Below are 26,804 nucleotides of genomic sequence, written 5' to 3' on the forward strand. Positions count from 1 at the left end.
ACCATTAAATTGGTATCTCCAATATTCCAAGAACGTAAATTTTATTATTGAAAATTAAGTGAATTACTGACTAATATATTTAATTAAGACTGTAAGTAAATCTTTTACTAAAGTTCAAAATTTCCTTGCTAAGTAAATATAAAAACATTGGACGAGGGTAATTTTTTTTTACGAAATGGCAACGCACGGCGGGATGACGTCAGCTGGGGTAACCTTGAAATGTTAGCTGTCACGTTTGAGCATACCTGGTCTTCTTATACCATGGTATGTATATCCTTCTTGCTAAGTTTTCCCCATTACGTACTAAGAGTTATGTAAGGTTACCTAACACAAGACCCAACTACTTGTCTCTGCAGTTTTGTAATTCGCACAGAAATACAAAATATTCTTTGAATGAATACGGCTTATTCTAAATAAAACGTACTGATTTATTAAATTAAAATACAAACATAAAACTAGGTCAAATTAGATCAAAAAAGTTGTGTTAGGTACAGTCCAACATTTCAGGTTTACAATGCGTGGCTAGCGACCGCCTTGCCATTTGTGATGCAAAGAATAGATATTTTTGACGTGAATTATTGTAGATATACCGCAAATTGAATTAACTACTTGGCCCGACAAATGGAGAGCGCTGAGGGCTCTCATCTGGTACAAAATGTAAGCCAACAGGCCTGAGGGTGCCAGTTGGGCGCGAACCTCGGCTCCGGGCATCGTTGAGAGGATTATACTTGAACGAATTAATCGACCCTAGTGGACCGATAGCATAAGTGCTGAACGAATAGATAGTAGAAAGGATAGTTATTAATTTTGTATGTTTATAATAGCATAGAGCCCACTCTGCAGCAGGTTGCAGGTTGTAAGGTGGAATACCAACCTCATCAACCCTGGTGTCAGGGTTATTAGTGAGCCGCCAAAGGCCCCTGACATGGCTCATGTCTGCAGCCATAAAACGCGCTCATATAAAAATACCAGAAAAATCTATCAGGTGCTATTATTCTGTACTTAATATTTACGGTAAACAAACGAAGCGCGGCCGCGTGGGTTTTAATGATGGCAACACTGTAGCGACACGTTGGTAGAACCGATGGGGTAATCATCACAGTGTAATTACCCGAGCCAGATGCTTTAATTACGTAATTATCACCCTTGTATAATAATAACTGCCCCACAGGAGAGGTTTACTTAATGTAAACAACATTAAATATTAATAACTCTAGGTAAATACCACGTAGCAAGGTGTAATTACTATCTTTATTATGTCCAACCTTTCGAAGTACTTCGTACACTCATTAAAAGCCAAACTTTTATTAATTGAAAAGGCATTCCACCTGACGACTTCATTCTTTCATTATAACGAATGAAAGGTTCTTTTGTAAGTTAAATCTTTGAAATCGACAGGGCCGCAATCAGATAGATAGCGTACGAGACGAAGGCGCATAGCACCACAATAACGTAGTATTTATCAAATTTATCATTACTGAACAATTTGTCATTTCATGTACAACTCATTTATCTTTATACAGTTATGTATTAGAATCATTTATGGAGAAAAAACACTGTCTATCTAATCATTAATAGTAAGTCGATACTTATTGTCTGTCAGGTGACACATTCGTGCCTTCGTGTGATCAATGAGTGGCCAATATAACAGTGTTATCTATGTACGATCGATGTTGATAAAAATATTTTTAAATAAATGACATTGAGGTTTAAGATGGCTATCTAGGAACCTACTAAATGCCAGTCACTCTGGCGTTGAAAACTCAAAATTACGGAAAGTTTTCAGTAGGCTAGTTGAAGGCAACAGACTGGTTTTAAATGTAATTCTTCTTCAGCATTTTAGTCGAGTCATTTAAGACGTCGTCATTAATCCGGTTGATCTTCGGCCATATTTAATATATTAGCGTTTTTGAGATACGCACCCTTGAGATTAGCCATGGTAGCCCAGTTGGTTCGATCCCAGCACGGGCCTAAACCAATCGAATCCATGTTTGGATCATACATGATTATCACGTGCTCAGCAGTGAAAGCCAATATCGTGAGGAAACCCACGTTCCCGAGAAATGCGTCCTGGAGGTACATACCTCCAAACCTGCATTGGGCTGGTTTTCCCTTCGGGTTGGGTAAAAGAGGAAGTCGCTTCTGTAAAAAAACCGGACCTATAAAAATATGTTCAGGTTAGGTAAGCAGATCCTGTGAAAAACGGGATAATGTTAGAGAGATGGTGTTCTTTAGATACAGTGCGTAGAGTGGAAAACCGTTTTTGATTTTGGACCTGTAATTGGTCTCCAGTTATAATTTTTACAGAGTATGTGTTGTTATAGCTAACTTCCGCCATTTTATACTAATATTGTGGCGCGATTGGTAACGATACTAGGTGGTAAATTTCAACTTCACAAATACATAAAGTTCTTTCACCCTAAGGCCTGGCAGAAATTACTCTTTAGCTATAAGGCTGCCTATTGTGTGTATTTTATTTGCTTGTACATGTCCTTTACTTATATCTTTGTGCAATAAAGAAATATTGATTGATTGAACTTCGAAAAGAGCATGTCAAAATTTACTTTCAAACTCCCGGGAAACTGTCCAGATGAAACTACGAAATAATCGGTCTAATATAAGAGAATGGAAATCATCATCATTTTGCAGCCAGGCGTCGATATGTGGATCGGAACTGGGAGGTCGCATGGTGACGTGCGATATAAACGAATTTCTATGTATTCACTCATTCGAGTGGATACAAACTTGAACATTACAAAGGAATTGCAGTGTGATTTGGCATAATAGTACCGTGGAATCGACGCCAGTGGTCGCGGCTTCAGGTGAAACTACTCTAAAGGTGAACCAGTTTGACACTTTTCTTTGAAGATATAAACCAGTTCGTCGTTTTTGGTTCATCGACAGAACAATGAAACGGACAGCGATGTTTTTAAAGAATCGCATAACAGTACCGGATGGCTCCGGTGCCGCCTCCATGTGCATCAAGCTATAAAGAATGTCGTTACGGCCCTGGTTATGGACAAATCGAATTTGACCTCTGAATGAGCTCGTTGAGGCTATTTTTTAAAGGAAATGAAACTTTAAAGGTTAATAAGATTTTTAATGAAGGACCTTAATAGAGTTTATATTTGGTTTGGTTTAATTACTACTGAAGTGGTAGCTCATTTTATTGAATCCGGCCTTAAATAGTGGAAGAAGTCAAACAACAAGGATTAAAGTAGGTGAAGTACTTTTTGAAATTTGGTTCAATAGCATCATAACCCAGGCCCCAAATTCCCGGTGGCTCCCGTCGCTTCTCCGGTGACGACGGAAGCCGGGGCAGCACGGGAGCCGCGGGTTCGAATAATCTCCGGGAGACGTCGATAAACCGTCAATCGACCTTAGCAAACGATAAAAAAAAGCATCATGACGGCTGCTAATAGGGCACATCTGTCCGTATTATTGCTTATATATAAGTACTCGGCCATAGAACAAGCTTTATAGAAATTCCTTATATAATGTTGTATACGTGATGGGTATATGTATAAAGTACAATAAGGTAATATTGGATTCAGTTAACCTATATTACATGAGACGAGAGAAGTCGCGTTTTGTGTGCGAACGATGTGACAAGAAATGCCACGCTGCTATAGGGCTCTATAGCCATCGGCGGCGCTGCGGGAACCCGTAGACTCACAAGTGCTGCAAGAATCATCTACGATAGATGTTGTGGCCAATGATGATGATATTACATGCACTAAAACGACAGACATTAAGCTGGTCGGGGAATTAGCCTTGTCCTAGGTTTTTTTTTTTCAGTAAAAGGGTAAAGGTGTTCGTTTAGTTGCTTTTCGTTACAACTCAAATTAAGGTGGGAAAAATACTTTTTTTTATATAAATAATCGCGTTTAATATTCACGGTATCGACGATTTCCGTTACTACGTTATTGTTATCAAAGTAGAACATCACTTTATAATTAATATTTTAATTACACTTGGTGAGCTCTTTGAAGAGTTTTGGGGGCTGATTTAAAAAAAAACATGATGTTACGATTCTTTTTATTACTTAAAAAGTAATTTTAGCTTTCTACCTTGAAAATCAATTCGTCGCTCCGTTTTTCCGTGAAAGACGGACAAACGAACAGACAGACACACATACACTTACCTATTTATACGTAATATTAGTATGGATATATTAATAAACAATTGAATCAAAAATGAATCGCGTTTTTATTTAACGGTACAGTATAGGTACATAGCCGCCATCGCGCTTCGAGGTATTATAATAATATTACCTACCCCACACCTCGGCACGAGTTTGACTTACCGAGGTCATTAGTTAAATGATACGTCTTTTTACACTTTTAGTGATAATATAGGATAATGGCTTCATAATGTCACTTTTCGTTCATATTCAGCAAAATATTTAAAAAACAAAATCAATAGCTTCCAGTTATTTAAATTATTAAAATCATTATCTCCGTAGTGTTATTCCGTTTTCACAGGATCCGCTTACATAAGCGACTGACTATCGAACCTTCCAACCCGCGAAGGGAAAACCAGACCATTACAGGTAAGGTCACATACCTCCCATAGGTACGCATTCTTCGTGACCTGTTTAAAATGTTTAATCATTTTTTTGTTATTCCTTTTACCTTTATTTTTTTTTTTAACATTTTATTATATTTTCTTAATTACATTAATATCCCTAATAAATTTACATGTAGCGATAATAATTTTACCATAATACATAACCGAGGAATATCCGTCGGGGGCTGCCTTTTCTATATGAAATTTCAACAAAAATTTAATCATACTCATAAGTGCATTTAATGTCGTCGTTAAACATCTACAATTCTTCAATAATTGTATTCACGTCACTAGAAAAACTTTAGCTGGGTTAATGGCAGCCCCCGACGGATAATCCTCGGTTAAGTATTATGGTAAAATTATTATCGTTACATTTAAGTATATCTTCGAGAAACAGACACGTTAGGAAAAAACTGTAAACATCTATATTCATTGTTTAGGTACTTAAGTATACATATCTATTACCGATGTCTCGAGATATCAACTCTTTTTTAGAAAGTACTTTTAAGTCTATTATAATATTTCGTTACATAATAATTGGGTTAAGTCGGGGGTTTTGAGTTATTTTATCCTTTTTCGATGAAATTTTTACCGTCGTGGGTATTTCAAAATTTTTAATTTAGCTTAATTTTATTTCAGACTTTTAAGAGAGTATAATATACGAATTATAATTTATATAATGTGTAGGTAAGATCTCGCAAAACAATAAGTGTGATTCATCCTACCACATAATAATTAAGTTCCTTTTTAAATATTATACAGTTGCTTTCTGTTTAAAGTTACCTCTATAACACTCATCTGAGAACATGCACAATCACCCACGAACTCATTCCTGAATTCCGTATTGAAATCAGACAATACGTTTTAATTTTAATAATATTGCAATATAAACGTTTCACACTAATATAGCAGCGCCCCCTAGTGAGTTAATATCATAAGACTTATCTTAGACCATGCACCAATCAACTAGGAACCCATTGCTGAAAACCGCATTGAAATTGGACAATTCGTTTTAATATTATTGCAATACTATTTTTCACTAATATTGTAGCGCCCTTTAGTGAGTTAAAGACGTAATTTTTATTATTTGGGAAAATGCATTAAGCTACCACGTACACATTGCTGAAAACAGTATTGTAATCGGACATTTCGTTTTGATTATATTGCAACATTATTTTGCACTAATATTGTGGCGCCCCCTAGTGAGTTACAGCCATGACACCTATCTAAGAACATGAACTCATCAAGCACAAACCCGTTATTGAAAACCGCCTCAAAATCGGATCAATAGTTTAAAAGATAGGTGGTAACATTACTTTGCACAAACGCATACACAAACATCTCTCACCCTAAACGCATATACCTGCTCCGTTCCGTCGTGGGTAATAAATGTAATAAAAATTATACTAACCGTAATTAACAACACTGCTTTACTTAATACTACCTGATTATTGAGTGATGGGTTCAACTTTATGAATTAAATGAGGATTAATTGGAGGAATTTAATTCACTTGACCACACAATCCACGTGCCACTTATAGTCGATCTTGATTTTTCTTAAATCTTCGCCAATCACTTCGTATTAATTTATCCACAATTTATTTATTATGATCTTCTCTGAAATCCGGCTCGAAGGACCTTGAATATGCCTGATATGACATTTACTGAGTTTTAAGAGATTTAGGTAGCAATGAAACAGCACCGTGTTCGACGTAATTACGTGTAATCAATGGAAACGAAAAAAAAACGCCTGTCAAAAACTATTAACTAATAACTATTGCAAATAAAAGTGCTATTATAAATTGAAGAGGCGTTTCGAATAATATTGATTCTAAACACTAATATTGTGGCGCCCCCTAGTGTGTTACAGCCATGAAACCTGTCTAATAACATGAACTCATTAAAGACACACCCGTTATTGAAAACCGCATCAAAATCGGATCAATAGTTTAGAAGATAAGTAGTAACGTTACTTTGCACAAACGCACACACAAACATCTCTCACCCTAAACGCATATACTGCTCCGTTCCGTCGTGGGTAAAAATAGAGTAGTGGTTTCCCTCTTGCCTTCCGCCCCGCAGTACTCTGACTCAAGTGGGATGGCGCCCAGAGTAGTATATTTCAAAGCCGTACTAGGACTCCTGTCATCTGCCTCTGAATAGTACTGACAAACTGCTACCCTCTGTCAGGTTCCAGGTTATAGTACCGTGTGTGACTTTGTGTGTATACTTATAATCTAAATATTTCGATAAATAAGTATCTTTTATTGAAATCGTGACCACATAAACGGTAGTGATATACACTTTGTTGGGCCCTTTATCTTCAAACAAACATAATACTATATATATGACCTATCAACAATGGTGTCTACCATCCTCACAAAACCAAACGAATTTCCAACTCAGAATTTCTTCTTTCCCAGAACTAATATATATTGCTCCGCTTCGGTCCGAAAAGTACAATAATGTCTCAGTGTTGACGTTAATTGAATAGAAAAGTAATCTCGAAGACAATTGGATGGTGACTAAACTTGATGAGAATTCACAGAAGCCTAATTCAATAAACCTATCTATAACATGCAGGAAAATTTTCATCTCTTGGGATTAATTAGCCATTGAATAGATGTTCAAGTTCGGAAATCAGTATAGAATAAAACATATACTGGGTGTTAGTGACATCGTAACGAATACTGAGGGGGTTGATTCAGACAATGATTCTGAGTTAAAATCAAGTGGAATTTTCCGTCGCAAAATTTTTTTTTTTTTTTTTTTAGTTTTTTTAAATTATTTTCAATTCTATACTTTTGCGATGGAAAATTCCACTTGATATTAACTCAAAATAATCAGATGAATCATCCCTCTCAGTATTCGTTACGATGACACTTACACCCCGTACAAGTACATACGGTAGCCATATAAGTAGGTATGGGTGTTAGTGACACCGTAACGAATACTGAGGGGGATGGTTCAGACCATGATTCTGAGTTGATATCAAGTGGAATTTCGTGTCAAAAAATTCATGAAAATTTTTATTTTCTTTTTAATTATTTTCCAATCCATACTTGTGCGACGGTACTTGATATCAACTCAGAATCATGGCCTGAACCACCCCTCAAAGTTTTCGTTACGATGTCACTAACACCCTGTATAGGTTTCACAAATATGCTCGCTATCTAGCAAGATTCAGAGTGAAAAGCTTCCCGGGCAGTAACATAGACGCTTACTAATCTTATCTACCTATAAGTCTACTTTTTAAAACTCTTTAGTTCTCAAAACACACCTTTAGGCTATGTTAAAAAAACCTTCTTTGTCTTTCGTTATCAGAAATCCTACCTTTATGCATTGCTGAAAGTATAGATACGTTACGACTTTTATTCTGTCGGATTTGCAATAAGCAGTAGAATTTCATTTTGTGACGATTTGCTTACATTATGATATTCTTTGTCGACTGCGATCTATCGATGGGTAATCAAATGATAGAAAATTGCGAGCAATACGACCTGTAACAGCAGAGCTTACAAAACGCTTTGATTCAAGATGAAGAAGACGCAAGATTCATTATTTGATTGATATTCAAGAAAAGATTTGGAATACAAAAGAGACAGGGTTGTATTTGATATTTCGAGGAGCTTTTTCGTTGAATTGACGCTTCGATGGCGACTGATAACGGCTATCGGAATAACAATAATAATCCTAGCCGTATCGAGTTTCCTGTCCGTAAAAAGAAACGGTTTGGCTATATTTTCTTTTTTCGTCCCTCCTAAATATTTAAACTTATCTCCAGTAGCTTTATTGGTTTTCAAATCGGATATTAACTCCGTGAGTCCGTCTGTCTCTTTGTAGAGAGATGCAGTTTTATTTACTATCCTCTCTACGAGCACGATCATTTAAATGAAAATCTCAACCTTGAATTTTATTTTCTTTGGCTAGTAATAGTTCCTTCTACGAGAGAATGGTTTACTTGACTTGTATTTTTATTCCTATTATAATAGACGACAACTGCAACCTTTTTTGATATCACTTACGTATTTTATAATCGAATTAATCATCATCACCGGCCCATTAACGTCCCCACTACAGGGGCACGGGCCTTCCCTATGGATGGATAGGGAGATCGGGCCTTAAACCACCACGCGGGCCCAGTGCGGATTGGTGGTTATTAACGACTGCTAATGCAGCCGGGACCAACGGCTTAACGTGCCTTCCGAAGCACGGAGGAGCTCGAGATGAAATCTTTTTTTTATGGTCACCCATCCTAAGACCGGCCTTTGCGAAAGTTGCTTAACTTCAACAAACGCCGCATTTACCGCTGCACCACCGAGCTCCTCATTTTATAATCAAATTAATAAGTAAGTACAACAATATTTTAAAACAATGTCATCTGACTCCACCTTTTTAAATTTGTATTACATGCAATGACATTGTATAACATTTTCACTTAATATTGGGAGAAAATATGGTTGAACTCAAACTATTTTTATTAAAAATCAAGTAAAAACTCACCCATTCCCCAGAAGACAGTAGCAAAGAAAGCCACGAAGATGCGGCTCCCTCTGGTTCCGGTCTCCATTCCACCAGCAGTTCGTACCCTGTCACATATCACACTTGTCCACTATGCAGACACGGCCCTTGACTACAAAGTACACCTCCCAATCGTCACTTGATGCAAACTATTCAATCGTCACTTAATGCATACGATGAGACGTCACTTGATGCAAACCGTGCCACTTAATTCCCGAAGATGAACAGTCAGCAATATCCCAGGTGCTATTGCTAACTGGTCGAGCACCGCACTGTCACTGGAGCACGAATGGCACTGGTACTGTCTGAATAGTGATCAATGGCACTTAATACCGGATAGTTCGTAACTCGTACACGTACATTATCACGCTTGACCCTCGCACGTTTCCTGGAAGACGGATAAGAGGTTAGTAATGTTCCAATGATATCATTTAATAGTACTTTATATTAAATCAAATTCTCTCTGGAAATTGCTTTGCACTAGCTTGCTGGATTGTACATAAAGAAAATACCGTAATACTATAGTTACAATAAAATTTATATTTTCTTATTTATTTTATTATTATCTGATATCGATTCATTTATTATTGTATTTAATGATAATTAAAATGTGTTTATTTTTAACTACAATAGAATTGAAATACGTTTTGTTTCTTCCTACTTATATACGAATAAAGAATCTCCAATGCTTTTACTCAATGCATTTGGTAGTGTTAAAGTAGTGCATTCCAAAGAAATTATCTCATAAAACTAAACTCTTCTATTGGCAGAGCCACAATAAATGCCACCAAGTAAGTTTGTAAGAGTTATAATCAGTATTCTTACTGTGAAAGCAAAAGTTTACGTATCCACTATTTAGTTACATCTGTTATTTCTTTGGTTGTTATCGAAAGTTCGAAGATATGCTAGCTCATGTTCTATTTTTATTCTTCTTATTTGCGCATCATTTCTACTTATTTGTTAGCGATAGAGTCCGATGACATAATGGTTATGATATTGTTACAATTTTGACAATACAACAAGAGACAAAAACGTTTAATAACTGTATTTGTACAGAAGAAGTATCTTCGCTTTCAAATCGAAAAATCGTAGTAACTTGCAGTAAGTTATATTTGTAGTAGGTATGCTGCAGTGAAACGTGTTTGCCGGCAACAGCAGGCACCTTGCAGAGGTTGGCAGACATTTGCAGAGATTGGCAGACACGGCACGGAGCGACGACGGACACCAGATGTCGCTGATACAATTCGACCACCTCGCCTGACCGCCTCTGCGCTGTTTGCATTTTACATTTATGTCAAAGCCTCGGCCTTTCCCCGCTCTTATCATATTGACACAGACGAGTTTAATCTTTCAATTTAGACCGCTCTAGCTCTCCAGGAACCACCGGATGTGTACTCAATCAATATGACTTACGCATTTTCTAATACTATTTTGATAGAAATCTCTAAACAATTGCTTCGTTTTAATTGCTAAACCTTGTTGCTACGAGCGAGTCCCGGACTTTCATAATTTCCACCTGCGACTTCGGACCTGGGTTTACCGATTGTCCCGGCTTAATCGATTGTCCTTTGAAATCACACGGGATTCATTAGAAGGACCCTTATTTATCCCAATTTTACATTTCAATAATCGTTCCCAATAAATATTCTCCTAAATATGTTGTCTTTCAGTAAAACCCAATTCATTTAGCGGCCTTAATGAAAATTTAATAACACCGCCATGCGAATTATTATTATAAAATGTAAATTAGGCAATAACAACAATCATTGCCTTTATTAAAGCTGTTTTATGATCATTTAAATATCCGTCCATTTAAAACCAGTGTTAACAGTAGAATCAGTATTAAATTTTAACAAGCAGTGGGCTGATTAAGCTTTTAGCTTTTGTCTACCGAAAAGCAAGTCAAAACATTTTTTGTATGAATTTATTCGCATTTTATGAAGGGAAATCGCCGTCTCATTATCTTAATTCTGTTTTCAGCGATTTGGGAACAAAACAGAAAACAATTTGTTTATGGTAAAAAGAACAATTTATACTTAAATTCTGTAAAGATTATCCTCGCTATTTGAAATCCCTAATCACGCTTGTAGATACTATTTATATTTCCCAGAAATCCCTCGTTCGTATTTATATTTAACATGTAACACGTAACATAACATGTACTACTTAAGTATGATGTGATGTATGTTCTTGCCTTGTTATTATTCTATATTTGATTCGTAAATATTTTCTATCCTGGATATACCAGGACTGAGACTTTATATGAGAATTCTTGTTGTGTGAGTCTTGTTTATAAAGCCTTTTCATTCGACATAGAAATATGAAAAAAGAAAACACAGTATAAGTCTCAAACTTAAGGTATCTTCCACCATAAATATGACATTTCTTTTTATTTGATGTCATTACATCATAGTGTTTAGACATGGCATTCATTAATCTTCATGCACTGGTCAAAGCTGCACTATCAAAGGAAACATAATTGTTGATATTTAAAATCGATAGAAAGTTAGAGGAACTTGACGAAGCAAACAGCGCTGTGTCGCAGGTTCTAAGCTGGTTTACAGTAAATAACCTAGTTCTAAATGCTAAGAAAACGAAGTGTATTAAATTTGTTCTACCAAACGTAAAGAAAGTAAATAATAACATTAAAATTAACGACGAGAAACTAGATTTTGTTGAACACACCGTTTTCTTAGGAATTACTGTAGATTCAAAACTTCAATGGGGCCCACATATTGTGTCACTAGCGGGCAAGCTAAGTTCAGCAGCATATGCCGTCAGAAGAATCCGACAACTCACAGATGTACCCACTGCTAGACTTGTCTACTTCAGCTACTTCCACAGCATAATGTCTTACGGTATTTTATTGTGGGGTCGAGCCGCTGATGTAGAAACTATTTTCATTATTCAAAAAAGGGCAGTTTGCGCTATTTATAATCTGCGTTGTCGGGACTCTTTAAGGGAGCTGTTTAAAGAAATAAATATACTGACGGTCGCAAGTCAATATATTTATGAAAACATTATGTATGTGCGTAAAAATGTATCTCTCCTTCCGAGAAACTGTGAAAGGCATACTTACAATACAAGGAATAAAAATAAAATTGTTGTTCAAAATTCTAGATTAAGTAAATTAAATTCATCTTTTTTGGGGTTATGTATACGTTTTTACAATAAAATACCAGATAATATTTTAAATTTGTCAGAGAACAAATTTAAAGCTCACGTGAAGCTTACTTTATGTAAAAAAGCCTATTATAAGATTAATGATTACCTAAATGATAAAAATGTCTGGTATTGAATGTGTTCCTCTAGTTATTAAATAACTTGTAATGTACCCTCATTGATTTAAAAGATGTGTTGCTGTTGCAGTTTCTTGTCATTTCTTCTCCTCAGCCATAACACCTTGCGAAATGACGTAAATTCAAAATGTTACATTAACCTTCAACAAGTTTATCCATGATAATTACGTTGAATAAATGATTCTGATTCTGATTCTGATTCTATCATGTTTTCAATTTTGACACGTTACCGATCTTACGTTTGTATCTACGTCAATAATAAACATGACGGGAATCTAGTCCAATTTCTAAGTTTCCCTTTATGTCTTGGGTCATGCACGAAGTCGTTCCCTTAGTAATAATAACGATATACAGTAAAGCTCCGGCAGTACAAACTATACGAAGCTACTTTGCAAGACTTATAATGAACAAGTCTCTCTGTTCCCAGAAATGGTTTCGCAATCAAATGTACGATATAATTAACAAATGTTCGTTATTCATGTAATTAGGCATCAGTAGAGGACGTCAAGAATGAAGCGGGACTTATTAGTGTAATCGGATGGAATGAGCGGGAACAGAATCTTAGCGGCGCACTCTAATTCCACCCTTGTCGAAATTTGACAAATATAGCTCCGGCTACAAACTGTATGAAAAATGCCCTTTTTATCTTTTTAAGATATGAATGTATATTTTTCTGGGAAATGAAAGCCTACATTCAATCATCTTATATAATATTAACTGGAGTATAAATTAAAAATATAACATAAGGCCTGTATACGTCACTGCTGTGTTTAACGCTAACATTGATTAGTAAGAAAAAAATGTATTGATTTTTTTACAGATTAAATTCACAAAAACGGAACCTGTAAAAATTAATTCAAGTAAGTACTTAATCAAAAAGAGTTAATTTATCTTAGTCGATAGAATAACAGATCGCATTTTTAAGGATTACCTAATCCATTTATTTAACTGTAATTCTAAGTATCCATTATAAAAACGATATTATTAGAAAAAAATGTTTTATATAGTACGTAGGTAAACAGAGAACATGGAAATATTAAAATGACTTTTATTTCTCTTAAAATTTAAGTGTTTAAAAGACGTAGACATAGATCGGGTAGCGTGGAATATTGCCAGAAACTGCACTTTCGAACACTAAAAAGAAATCCACGTTGAGAATGTTCTTCGAGGGCAGTGCAGCGACAAAGTCGTCTTATACGTGCAAGTGCTAAAATATTGCGCAACTGCATGTTACGAGGAGTTTCGCATATAAGTAAAATGTTTTCGCGTTTGCGGGCAATATATACTGCAAATAATATCCTTGTCAACTTGGAAATACATAGCTACCTATTATATAAACACATGGTAACAATTAAATCGTATCACGAAAACATACTTTCTACCTATTATATTTTTTGGGTAAGTAATTATTACTATTTAACGCAGCATTTACGCTTCAATAATCAGAAACAATCAGTTATTTCATTTCATAATAGACAGTCTGAAGTTATAATTTCCAATATTTTCGACATTTTACCGAGAAATAAATATCAAAAATATATTCGTTCCAAATTGAAATTCTATCGGCGTGTATCGGAAATATGCCAGCTTAGCGTCTCATTTATTAGTGTTGCTGAAAGAACGATTGGCTGTCGATAAGTTTTTCAATTTCAATACTATCAAAGTCATTAGTACTTGAATATCTCTAAAACATATTATAACAATCACTTTGTTATCCTTAGTTTGGTTAGGCCATTACATGCTGATCACTGAGTCCAAAAGTAAGATGATCCGTGATTCGGAAGGCACGTTAAGCCGTTGGTCCCGGTTACTACCTACTGATGTAAGTAAGTAGTCGTTACATGAGTAGTCGTTTCAGGGGCCTTTGGCGGCTCAACAATAACCCTGACACCAAGGTTGATGAGGTTGGTAATTCACCCCGCAACCCACACGAGAGAAGAAGAATTTTATTTTAAAGCTTTATGTGAGTACGTTTAAATCCGACAATTCATATAAATATATTTATTATTTTACTAGGTATATTAATTATGTCGCTGATTTTGTTAGGATAGACACAGAAGAGAGGTTGAGGAGCTCGGTGGCGCAGCGGTAAACGCGCTCGGTCTGCGATTGTTGAAGTTAAGCAACTTTCGCAAAGGCCGGTCATAGGATGGGTGACCACAAAAAAAAGTTTTCATCTCGAGCTCCTCCGTGCTTCGGAAGACACGTTAAGCCGTTGGTCCCAGCTGCATTAGCAGTCGTTAATAACCACCAAACCGCACTGGGCCCGCGTGGTGGTTTAAGGCCCGATCTCCCTATCCATCCTTAGGGAAGGCCCGTGCCCCAGCAGTGGGGACGTTAATGGGCTGGTGATGATGAGGCACAGAAACATAATGCCGCACACCGACCTGCAGGGTCTGCACGAGAACCGCGCCGCGCGCGATTCATAATATCGAGGGCTTCGACCAATGGACGCAGCGAATGCTATCTATGTAGAAAGACGTCGTACGGCTATTGGTCGGCGGTCCGCGACGGCTGCTTCTCGGCGCTTCCTCGACTCTATGTGCATCAAGATTTAAAGCTTAAAAATACGGTCCAATGAGTTTTATGAAGGACAGGGATAAAATTAATCTTTTTCGCAGATCAGTTGAGCGGAAGTGTGACTCAGTAATCATGCCGAACAATTAGCAGAGTCATTTTAAATGTATAAAAAACATAAACTATTTATAATTATTTTGTTTCACTTAATAGACTTATGGGGAAAGTTTATTTCGTCAGTAACAAGATCAATTACGTTTGTTAGAGTATTAATTACATGATACACTTAAATAGTATAATGGCTTCGTTAACATGAAAAAAATTAAAATCTATCATAGGAATTATTTGAATTTTGTGGACACGTATCCTAAAATACGAGTACAGTAGGTTGATTTTATAATATTACCAAACAAGTATTGTCCGACTTTTCCTAAAAATACGAGACAGATAATATTTCAAGTAAGTACCTACTCAATTTGTTTGCCTAAAAATATTAAATTTATTCACCCGGTGACATAACGAATGTGAAAACTAAGGCTGAAAATGATGATAATCAAACATGAATGAAATGTAGTTACAGAAGACGATATGATGTTCAAGGAAAATATGTGAGGGATCAAATTAGGAAAACGAATAACCCAGTTATGTACCATGAGATCAGAACACGAATTTTACAGCTAACGTTGAGTCAGTCGGATATACTACAGAGACGGGTTTGTAGGATTTTCTAAGCTGGATATAACGCACGCCATGCGCCGCACGCGTACCCTCATATTCGTGACGAGGTATGTACTACGCACGTATAACATATATGTATAGCCCGTGAGGCGCACACGGCTCACGAATACTCGCGATGTTTGTATCCGCATTTCGAAATCGGCTAGGGATCGTGTCTGCAGACAGAGGTATTACAGTAAGTATCCAAACGTCTTGTTATCATATCCATCTCAAGACACAAAAACAAAAGTTTCATCGCCCACTTCAGGGGTTACGGGCGTGGTTTCATGTATGGATGTGGGTCGGTAACTTTATAGCCTCCGAAATTTGATAACCCTTGTCAGTATTCATCATGACTGACATTAATCAGACAAAGAGTTTTAATACCACCACTTTGTAAGCTTTGAATACTTACACTTCATACGTCAGATGAGGGTTATTAATACATATTAGTTCCGATACTGGCGAAGGTTCATATTGTTTTGTGCAGATATTACTTATATGATATTTGGTGAGAATTTTCACACTATTGTAAGTTGGAAGTTAACATTCAAATAACTTCTCGACGACATTTCAGTCCTTTTCTGTTCATTTAAATTTGATTTCTTTTCTTCAATAAATAGACCATTAATAATATCCTCTTTGAATATTGGATAACACAAAAGTAAACGGTCAATTTCATTTCATTCATCATCATCATCACACATTATTCATTCGTTCATTTCGGTCATTTTTTTTCGTTTTGGACGGCTAAAACGAAACGCGAGGGCACTACCTATCTTTTCTCGAAACGATTCGTCGATTTTTAAACCCTCATAACTCTTGTTTGGATTATACCAGATAAACCAAATTCTTAAGATATGTTGTTGAAAATTATTAAAAGTATAAAGTATCTAATGCATAGCTATCATACTTTAGATTTTATTTATATGTAAAACTCCCCGATTTTGACACTTACTGACTCATTAACGATTATCACAATTATAAGGTACTGTCAGAAGCTAGTATTAGTACACAAAAAAGATGGTTCCGGTCTCTTCCATTCTTTGACATTAAGTATTTTGTACAACTGTATGAGGTTTAACTGCGTAGATAGCTTCATCTAATAATCAAAACCCTGGATATAGTTTGCGATGCCGCGCGCAGCACGGTGGCTGTTCCTGGTAGTTTACTGAGCCATCGGATTTAAGATTTAATAAAAGCGATGTACATAGAGTTACAAGCTTGGCTCTACATAAGATCTATGATCTGATTGATATTGCGATCGATATGATCGTCTTAGCTACATTTTACATGAAAATGTTTTTGGTCGGTTATAATATTCAACATATAAAAAATAATACATAAAAATACCTCTCATTTTCCGTTTTAAAAAATTTATAATAATAAAGGGTGATGATAGTACTCGGTTGAAAAATTTGCTTTTACACCTCGTTAAAATTTCCCGGAAAATTTAATTTAGAATAAGAACACACTTATTAACATTTATATACCGTGCCAACGCATCTGCGCTTCTTTAACGAAGGGACTCTTGGTAAACATTGAAATGGCTTTATCTGCGCAGAACATAATAAAATTAACAGAGTTTTTGAACGGTCACGCTCTCACGCCATTCGAACCAATTTGTAACACGTGTTGGTGGCTAATTGACATAAAAATAAGAGCAACCGACCGAAAAACAACGAGATTATATTTAACCAAAGTAAAATAGATTTTAATGTTTGCTAAGTCGGTGATTAAAGCATAGTTGGAGGTAATAAAATCAAATTAGTAAGTAGTTGATTATGGTTCTTACAGCACTACCTTTGTACGATATTTAAAACGAAGGGGCACTTAGTTACAGTGCATGTTTCTACTGGTTTATTTACAATAGTTATAATTAAATCCTCCATAGCTTTTTAGTGGTTTACATACCGTATTAAATTAACTGTAAGAAGTCACGTTATCGCTTTTCTTTACATACATTGGTATGAATGGAACATAGCAAATCTTTTGATAAGACAACCGTTTTAATGGCACATCTAGGCACCTTCATGTCTTAAATTCTGTACTGGGCTAGAGCCCTCAGCGCTCCCCATTTCCCCAGCTAAGTAGGCAAATATGCGATAAATAACGTAAGAAAAACTGTTTTAATGGAATCACAGAATCACTGGCACAGCAACAACGGTGAACAAATTAAAAATGCGGAAAAATGCTCAACTATTTACACACCTTGCCATGTGGGTGGATCAGAAACAAAGGAACCTACACAAAGAGCAATGGAACACATTCTGCTGAGCGCCTCGCATCGCGTCCCATATTTTCTAACGAGATGATATGCAAGCGTTTATTCTGCCTGTTTCCATGCCTCATGTGAATTGTCATGCATTTTTCTCGCATACTTAAATGTAAAATGTATTGTCATTCGTTACAGGGTTTTGAGAATCCGTGTTTTCATCTCTTTGCGAGTGTTGTTTTAGTAAAATATTCGTTTCTTCGATAAATAACATCATGTCTATTTCTCATTGGGGTAGGCAGAGACCACGGAATACCGTTTAAGTACTACGATCTGGACACACAACTTTCACTTCTTTCACTCTCTTCAAAATAGTCATATATGCTCGCCGGTTTAAAGTACTTACTCTTGACCTGGTCTTTTTTTAAAACATCCAGGATTTGATCGCGGTAGGTATGTTCACCGTCTAATACACTTCTCATCAAAAAAATCGAAACACTTCCGTTTTCATTGTTTCTGTCCGAATTTAACACAAAAAAGAATTCATACGATGAAAAAAAATACATAAATGTATAAGCTGGCAGTTTGGCCATTACAGTAATAAGCGAAAATTCTAAATTCAAAATTAGAATTTCATTTGTTTATCTTATAAACGAAATGAATCACTGTTTTGAGACAAATGTGTGTTTAGGGTTGGAGTACATTTAGCGTTTAAAAACTAAAAATTGGCGCCTATCCTTAAACTTTTTGTTTTTTATTTCAATACTGTGACTTTGGGACGTCTGAAAAAAGGTTTTTTTTCTAAAACGTATGGATACTTCGCCCACAGAAGCCGCCCAAGTTGTGGCATTGCTGGATTCTGGCCTTAGTCAGCGTGTTGTGGCTGCAAGACTGCATCTAAGCCTGTCATCTGTTCATAGAGTCTATAAACGTTATCGGGAGACTGGTTTGTTCACGCGCCGTTCAGGATCTGGCAGGAATCGGGTCACTTCTGAGCGAGATGATCGATTTATTGTAACAACTTCTTTAAGAAATCGACGCCTTAACGCTTTTCAACTGCAGCAGCGGCTTCGTGTTGTACGAAGGGTGGCTGTAAGTGACTCTACAATTAGAAGAAGGTTGAAGGATCGTGGACTGGTACCGCATAAGCCAGCAAATGGGCCGAAATTAACTGCAGACCATCGAAGAGCGCGCCTTAACTTTGCACGTGAGCACCTAAATTGATCATACCTACGGAACCGCCACCATAGCTGACCTTTTCTTCAATGCAGCATTGTGCATAGCGTTCTCCGTCTCTTCTGTAGACCTTGTTCCTTCCGTCGTTACCATACAGCATAATTTTACACTCATCAGAAAAGAGAACTTTGCTCCACTGTAGGTATGACCAATTTAGGTGCTCACGTGCAAAGTTAAGGCGCGCTCTTCGATGGTTTGCAGTTAATTTCGGCCCATTTGCTGGCTTATGCGGTACCAGTCCACGATCCTTCAACCTTCTTCTAATTGTAGAGTCACTTACAGCCACCCTTCGTACAACACGAAGCCGCTGCTGCAGTTGAAAAGCATTAAGGCGTCGATTTCTTAAAGAAGTTGTTACAATAAATCGATCATCTCGCTCAGAAGTGACCCGATTCCTGCCAGATCCTGAACGGCGCGTGAACAAACCAGTCTCCCGATAACGTTTATAGACTCTATGAACAGATGACAGGCTTAGATGCAGTCTTGCAGCCACAACACGCTGACTAAGGCCAGAATCCAGCAATGCCACAACTTGGGCGGCTTCTGTGGGCGAAGTATCCATACGTTTTAGAAAAAAAACCTTTTTTCAGACGTCCCAAAGTCACAGTATTGAAATAAAAAACAAAAAGTTTAAGGATAGGCGCCAATTTTTAGTTTTTAAACGCTAAATGTACTCCAACCCTAAACACACATTTGTCTCAAACCAGTGATTCATTTCGTTTATAAGATAAACAAATGAAATTCTAATTTTGAATTTAGAATTTTCGCTTATTACTGTAATGGCCAAACTGCCAGCTATACATTTATGTATTTTTTTTCATCGTATGAATTCTTTTTTGTGTTAAATTCGGACAGAAACAATGAAAACGGAAGTGTTTCGATTTTTTTGATGAGAAGTGTATTTATATTTACGAGTGGAATTACGAAGAAGCCACAAAATGTAGAAAATCATGCCTCATTATTGTATTTCATGACAATATTACAATGAAAGACTCCTAGACGCGCCTATCTCCGTTTGTATTTTTCCATTCTCTGTAATTCGTTATTCGTGGCTCCTACTTGAAGTAAGACTTTTATTAAAAATGTATTTTTAAATCTGTTATTGAATCGTTTTATCCGCATAAGCGGTTTGAAGAATCGGGAGTAAAGAGCGTAAAGGGGCCAAGTGGCAGGTCTTGATGACCAATCGACTTGGGCGGGCGTAAGATATCTGCAGATACGATCTATTTGATCGAACGCCTCGTAAAATACTGATATTCAAGCTTCTTTCACATTTTTATAGCCAGTAACAATGCATTGGTGAAACATTGTAGGCATACAGTAATAGCAATTATTACGATTCTATAAATTGGTAGGTGCCGTGCATTAAATTTATCGTATATTTGAACACGGAATCAGCAACTTCATATGTACACAAACATGCTCATATTGGTAAACAAATAACGCACATTACTACATGGAAATTAATAATTATCTTCCATAAATGCTCTGTTTAAATTATTCAGTATCGTTTAATTTAATTTCGATTCGTGCCAAAGTGCCAATTTTCGAAACAAAAAACGTCTAAAAGTGACTGGGAAATTTTTCAATCCTTAAACTTTTTCATTATTGGAGCGAGAATTCTAGGAAGTTTGTTTAACTGCACTTTTGCTGCATCGCTTACCCCTATTAAAGGCGTTTTTGTGGAAGCCAAGTTAAGTCAACGGACGCACGCGTGAGAGACTTAACTTGGAACAAAAAACATAGGCATGGAGTAAGTAAGGCTACGTTCCAGGATAATGGCTGCCTCCCCTAAAAGCGACAAGAACAATCGCAGTTAGGCACCGTCAATCAATCTCATTTGGTCATTTGCCACTATGCGGCGGCCATTTTGGAATCGTAGAAGAAAAATACGAGAAAAAGTGGGTAGTTACGCTACGTGACGCGGAAACTGCGGCCGCCGGGGCTCATTGGGACAATAATTTTTAAAAAAAAGTGATGTTAGTACGTAGTATTCATTATTCCACGATTTATATTACTGATTTTTGATAACTATGGTGTTCTTTCTGCATCTATTCATCTATTTGTGAAGCTTACCTCTAAAGCCACTGGACTAACTTGAATAAAAATTTGCTGTGACAAACGGACGGACGACGTCCGTGGTGGAAAGGTAGATCTATAATTTTGAAAGTATGTTCACGAATTTGAAACTACAACCGTAAAGTAATTGATTCTGGCGAACTTGGGCAAAATTGTATTAGTAATATTATATACCTATCACATATTTTAATTTAATATTGAAGAGCCTTATTAAATATCCATCAGGAACGATATAAAATGTGTAACGTTCAAAATTAAATGCTTAATTCCGTCTATATTCGATTACGTAAAATTTCGATTTATTTAGTTCAGTACAGTGTAGACTACTTAGTACTACACTACTACTACTATTGTACTATTGAATTCTGTCTAATTTATAAAAATATGGTGCTCAAAGGTTGCCCATCGTCATTTTTTTTATTTATACATTTATTGTTACAATATGACATTGTTAAATCCCATGAAGGTTTGTCCCGACACCATACCCACAACACGTATTAACGTTGTATTTTATTGTGACATACAACGAAACCAACCCAACCCAATCCAACCCCAACCAACCTGTTTTGTGAGCCAAATAAATAAATAAAATAAATAAATGAAAGGGCCCGCCATACAACATGGTAACGCGCGCGGTGTGTGTCATAGGGCGTCACCATCGTCTGGTCGATAAGCGCACTAAGCAGGGATCCCTAACGGCCTCTGTGGTCCATTGGTTGAGCGTCGTGCTCACGATCCGGAGGTCCCGGGTTGGAATCCCGGTGGGGACAAATCACAAAAATCACTTTGTGATCCCTAGTTTGGCTAGGACATTACAGTCTAATCACCTGATTGTCCAAAAAGTAAGATGATCCGTGCTTCGTAAGGGACGTTAAGCCGGTGGTCCCGATTATTACTTACTGATGTAAGTTATTAGTCGTTGCATAAGTCATGTCAGGGGCATATGGCGGCTCAGTAATAACCCTGACACCAGGGTTGATGGGGTTGGTAATCCACCTCACAATCCACAAGATAGAAAAAGGGATCCCTGCGACAATGATCTTGAAGGATTGTAATATGTACTAGATATTTATATAAATCATTGGAGAGGGTAACACTGTTATAAGGTGTCCAGGTGTTTTGATAAATAACCATCTGTCGTCGCTGGAGACTGCAAACTGCAGAAATGGGGCGGGAATCGGAATGAAATCGAAAAGTAACAAAGTAACGCCTTAATGGGACACAGTGGCGGGACCGGCAGTGGCATTACACCTTTTTTTTTTTTGACGTGACTTATTGTAGATTTGCCGCAGATGGCATTAACTACTTGGCCGGACAAATGGGGAGCGCTGAAGGCTCTCACCCGGTACAACGTTTAAGACAACAGGCCTGAGGGTGCCCAGTTGGGCGCGAACCTCGGCTCAGGGCGTCGTCTGAGAGGAAAAATATTTGAAAGAATTAATCGACCCTAGTGGGTCGATAGCGATAAGCGCTGAATGAGGGAAATCGTCGACCACGCCGGCGGGGTCGGTATCGGGGAGGCATTACACCACAAAGCTAAATGAAAAATCTTCTACAAGCTATCTAAAACATGTAATAACTCTTGTTATTCTTGAATTGTCAGAATGGATCAAAATATTCATCATTATGGGCAGAATCACATAATTATTATTATATAACTATTTATTATATAATTATTACAATAATATGTAGTACGTAGTCGTTACTTGAGTCACGTCAGGGGCCTTTGGCGGCTCAATAATAACCCTGACACCAGGGTTGATGAGGTTGGTCATCCACCTCACAACCCACACGATAGAAGAAGAATAATTATTATAATTGGATCAGTTGCATTACAGCCACTAAAACATTCGCCCACATTATCGTGGACAGAATCAAGTAACTACCTACTTATTATGCGTTATTTATTATGAATAGATAACAGAGAAGTAAAGCAGCGTCTTCATTAGATGGCTATACCTACTATCATACTGGGATTACTAACTCACTCGCCAGGCCCTGTGATCAGCTGGACTCAGCTCAGTGATCAGCTGCTCAGCTGAACAGATATACCCTAAGGTTTCTCATACCTAAAAACAAACTCACGCCAGTAATCCCTAATGGAGTGATCACAGCCACAAGTAATCAAAAATAACTTGCAGCCAATGATGTTACAAAGTCCTAAGGTTCCAGCAGACTGGGTTTTGAAACTGCATGTACCTAGACCTTAATTGGGTAGATTCCTAGATCAAATATGATTTACGAAATTCTGATTACTGAATAAAGACAGATCTAAAGGTGAAAAAAACGTTTTCTTTTTTCTATTTAGTTTATTTATGAATTTTTAATAAAGAATTTAACAATAAGTGCGACATTTTGTCACGTTTTCTATGAAGTCACAGATTGCTTTTTCATACAAATTCCATAGTCATTTCGTATTTTGACGTTTAGTAAAAAGTAACTTATTAGACTAGTTGGAAACTACCGTATTAATTGGTATTATATGGTATTATATGGTATGTTATGGTGGTTTTCGTACTGTTCCTTGCGAATTCGGTGCTTTATCCTGCGATTACATCATGGAACCCCAAAACAGTCCTTTTTAAGACTCAACCACAAACAGCCCTTTTCAGGGCTCCCCTACTGATATATGTATTAATAATAACCGTATTATGGACATAGATTCGGTAGCCGAATACTGCTGGTGAAAGGCTGACGTATATTCCCACACTCGAGGGGGCCCGTTCACTACTAGAAATAAAAAGGAGTCTAAGTTATCCGCACGAGAATCGGAGCTCTGATTCTTGGTCCAATATTTTTGTCGCCAGTCCCGTCTCTCGTTAAGCGTGATAATTATGGTGAACTTTCTTTATTAAATGCCCCTAAAAAGTAGCTTAAGTATGTCGTGCAGCAGGCAGACAGATAAAGGTGATGATGATAATTAATAATCGTATTTTAACATGAATATGAAGGAAATCAGAGAAGTGTGTCAGGATCAAATCACATGGAATTCCATTGTCTCTGCTTACCCCGGTGAAAAATGGGCGTGAGTTTTGTATGTACGTATGTACATATTTTAACATATTATAAGACCCTAATTGTACTTTGAACAATAAATAACCCCTTGTTTGAACAAAAATATTGAACATTTCGATTATTAAGTAGGATGGTACCCTGAGGACCAACGGTGACAGAATAAATAGTCTATGTTCAAATGTTTTTCATGACCGTAATTTTCTTTTAAATAAACGAAGTCCGTCTTCTGATGTAACAATGTTGACTTTCCTTCTGACGCAAAGTGAGTAGGAGATACAACCTAAAACGTATAGAACGAGCAATCAGGCTGGCCCTTAAACTATTTAAAACAATAATAATAAAAGTATGAATAATCATAAAGCTAATTAGTACAAGATGACCTATATGTAATCCTTGTAGTTCCATAGTACCTCTAGACCCCCAAATTCAAACAAACAGCATATTAATATTAGGCTAATTACCCACCTACGATCATAAATTATGAATGCTGACTGAGCGATATATCTGTCAAAGCTTTCATTAGATACCAACTATGGATTAAATCACCTAGTATTTGAATTAATAAGCGTCTTTTATCTGACATGATCTGATAAAAGTTATTTAATAAAGTACATTTTATTAAATTATTAGCGGTACTTACAGATAATAAATAGAAAAATAATTAAGTGTAAATTTTTATTACCATCAGTTAGTCGCAAAGTTTCGGCGTCTCAAAGTAGTGCGAGAGGGGAAACAATTAAAATCACTTGCACGTTTTTTTTGTGATTAGTTTTGTTGGAACTTTTGCACGGGACTTGTGAGTTAGTTCCATAGTTATCGGCGCGAGTTTGTGGCGCGTATGTCGGGATCGCAGAGGGCGGCGCGGCGCGGGGCTAGGATGCACGTGCGCGCTGTCGAGCGCCCCCACAACACTGCCGCGCGCCGCCGCCCCTGCGCCGGCCGCCGCCGGCCGCGCCGCCCAGTCCGCTGCAAACTCCGATTTCCGTAGCTAAGCCGAAGCTTTCCTAGATTGTGTGGCCTTAGTGAACATTAATTACACCCAACTTAGTCTGATTAAACCTTGAGGAATTATCCGGATTGACAAAATTAACTTTTAACTCAGATTTATGGCGTTCCATGCTCAAAGCAGTCTGAGTACGATGGGCGCGCTTAAGATTTTTAATTCATCCCTGTTATGAAAACGTTAACAGAAAAAAATTCTGAGACATTTTTCTTGACGACTTACCCACGCGCCACGGCACTTCTTTCATAACTTTACATCAGCTGTGTCAACGTTGTTATAACATTATCTCTGAATTGATGTACGTAATTGTTCGAGTATAATGTGTTTCATTATTACCTTGTAATATAAAATCTCCAGTCCATTAAATATGACCTTTATTACATCAATTACTGAGGTACGATAACGATATTTTGAGTTTAGAAACCCGGCCGCGGCACAATAATGAATATTTATTTCAAACAACCGACGAACTAGATGATTACTGTTATTTTTAAGGTAAATAATAGACGAAACGCAAGTAAATAACACCGTAAATAGGTACTTACCGACTACGAATCGGATTATTCTGGTTCATCAGGAGTTTAGGTACTTAGGTGTTGTGGAATCGTCTGTTACTCTATTCACTTATGTCAGACATGACAATCTATCTCATAAATCTTTAGTCCATGTTTGAAAATCCGCTTATGGAACTTCCAGTCAATAAAACAACAGCAGTTTGAAAGTATATCCGGGAAAACATTTTAGTGCTGTAATTAACTGTCATCTCAATAAATAATTAAGATGAAACTGCTCAGACATAATTTAAATTAATCCCGCTTTAGTTCTTACCTAGCATTTTATCACAAACAGGTAAGCGAAGCTCTTAATCTTTTAATCCATTTCTGCTATAGGTAGAGCAAAGATAATTTATTTTCTTTGAAATACTATTCAGAAATACAACTGGATATAGTTTCATCCGACAATTAACTTATTTTCCTCTTCTTGTAGACGATTACGATGAACGGAACATAATTCTTGATACATAGTCTACTTATCAACGAAATAATACGCGAAGAAAGGAAACGGAACAGTTTATTCCGAGATTAATAAGAAGTAAATAAAATAATGCCTCCTCGTGGTCGCTCGCAATAATATGTTTGGCAGTGTTCATGACATCGTCCGTATTCCGAACTCAGATATTTTAGTCCAAACTAAATAGTAACTATATTCCAGGTCAACTATCGACCTGAATAATATCTTTGGGTGGAAGCCAACCACACCTGCGAATAGCAACGAAAAATGTAGAAGGGAACTTGCCTTCCTAATATTATAGGAAAGAAATTCAGACAGCAGTCACTTGGTACGCATAAATCCAGAAACTTTTCAAATACGTTCTTTTGGCTGTAAACTGGGAGCCGGTAAATAAGTAAACTTCTGTTCTTATTACAGTCTAGAAAAATAAGACGGTTACAGTTTCTCACCAAGGCGCAAGGACGTATTTATATTTCGGAAATAAACACGCAATTTTAATAATGTATAGGGGCCTTAGCCAAGATGCAAACGATTATGACAAACGACAGCTACAGTGATAAAAATGTATGGGATTGACATAATATTACCTAATGTCATCTAATGTCCATACCATACATTTTTA

The 26,804-nt window shown here is 36.8% G+C and overlaps 1 protein-coding gene and 1 long non-coding RNA gene across 2 annotated transcripts in view; one reads left to right on the forward strand and one right to left on the reverse strand.

Annotated features, from left to right (window-relative positions):
* Nucleotides 1-25,087, reverse strand: part of LOC126366757 (uncharacterized) — a 65,222-nt gene extending 40,135 nt beyond the window's left edge. Inside the window, exons 1-2 of the mRNA XM_050009997.1 lie at nucleotides 24,851-25,087; nucleotides 9,073-9,478 (exon numbers count right to left, since the gene is read on the reverse strand). Coding sequence (XP_049865954.1) covers nucleotides 9,073-9,139 — 67 coding nt within the window. The 5' untranslated portion in view covers nucleotides 9,140-9,478; nucleotides 24,851-25,087. The remainder of the gene's footprint in view (nucleotides 1-9,072; nucleotides 9,479-24,850) is intronic.
* The window catches only part of LOC126366817 (uncharacterized), a 190,228-nt gene that overhangs the window by 81,983 nt on the left and 81,441 nt on the right, over nucleotides 1-26,804 (forward strand). The window lies entirely within an intron of this gene.

Source organism: Pectinophora gossypiella, chromosome 5 (genome assembly GCF_024362695.1).
Source record: "Pectinophora gossypiella chromosome 5, ilPecGoss1.1, whole genome shotgun sequence".
Lineage (NCBI taxonomy): Eukaryota > Metazoa > Arthropoda > Insecta > Lepidoptera > Gelechiidae > Pectinophora > Pectinophora gossypiella.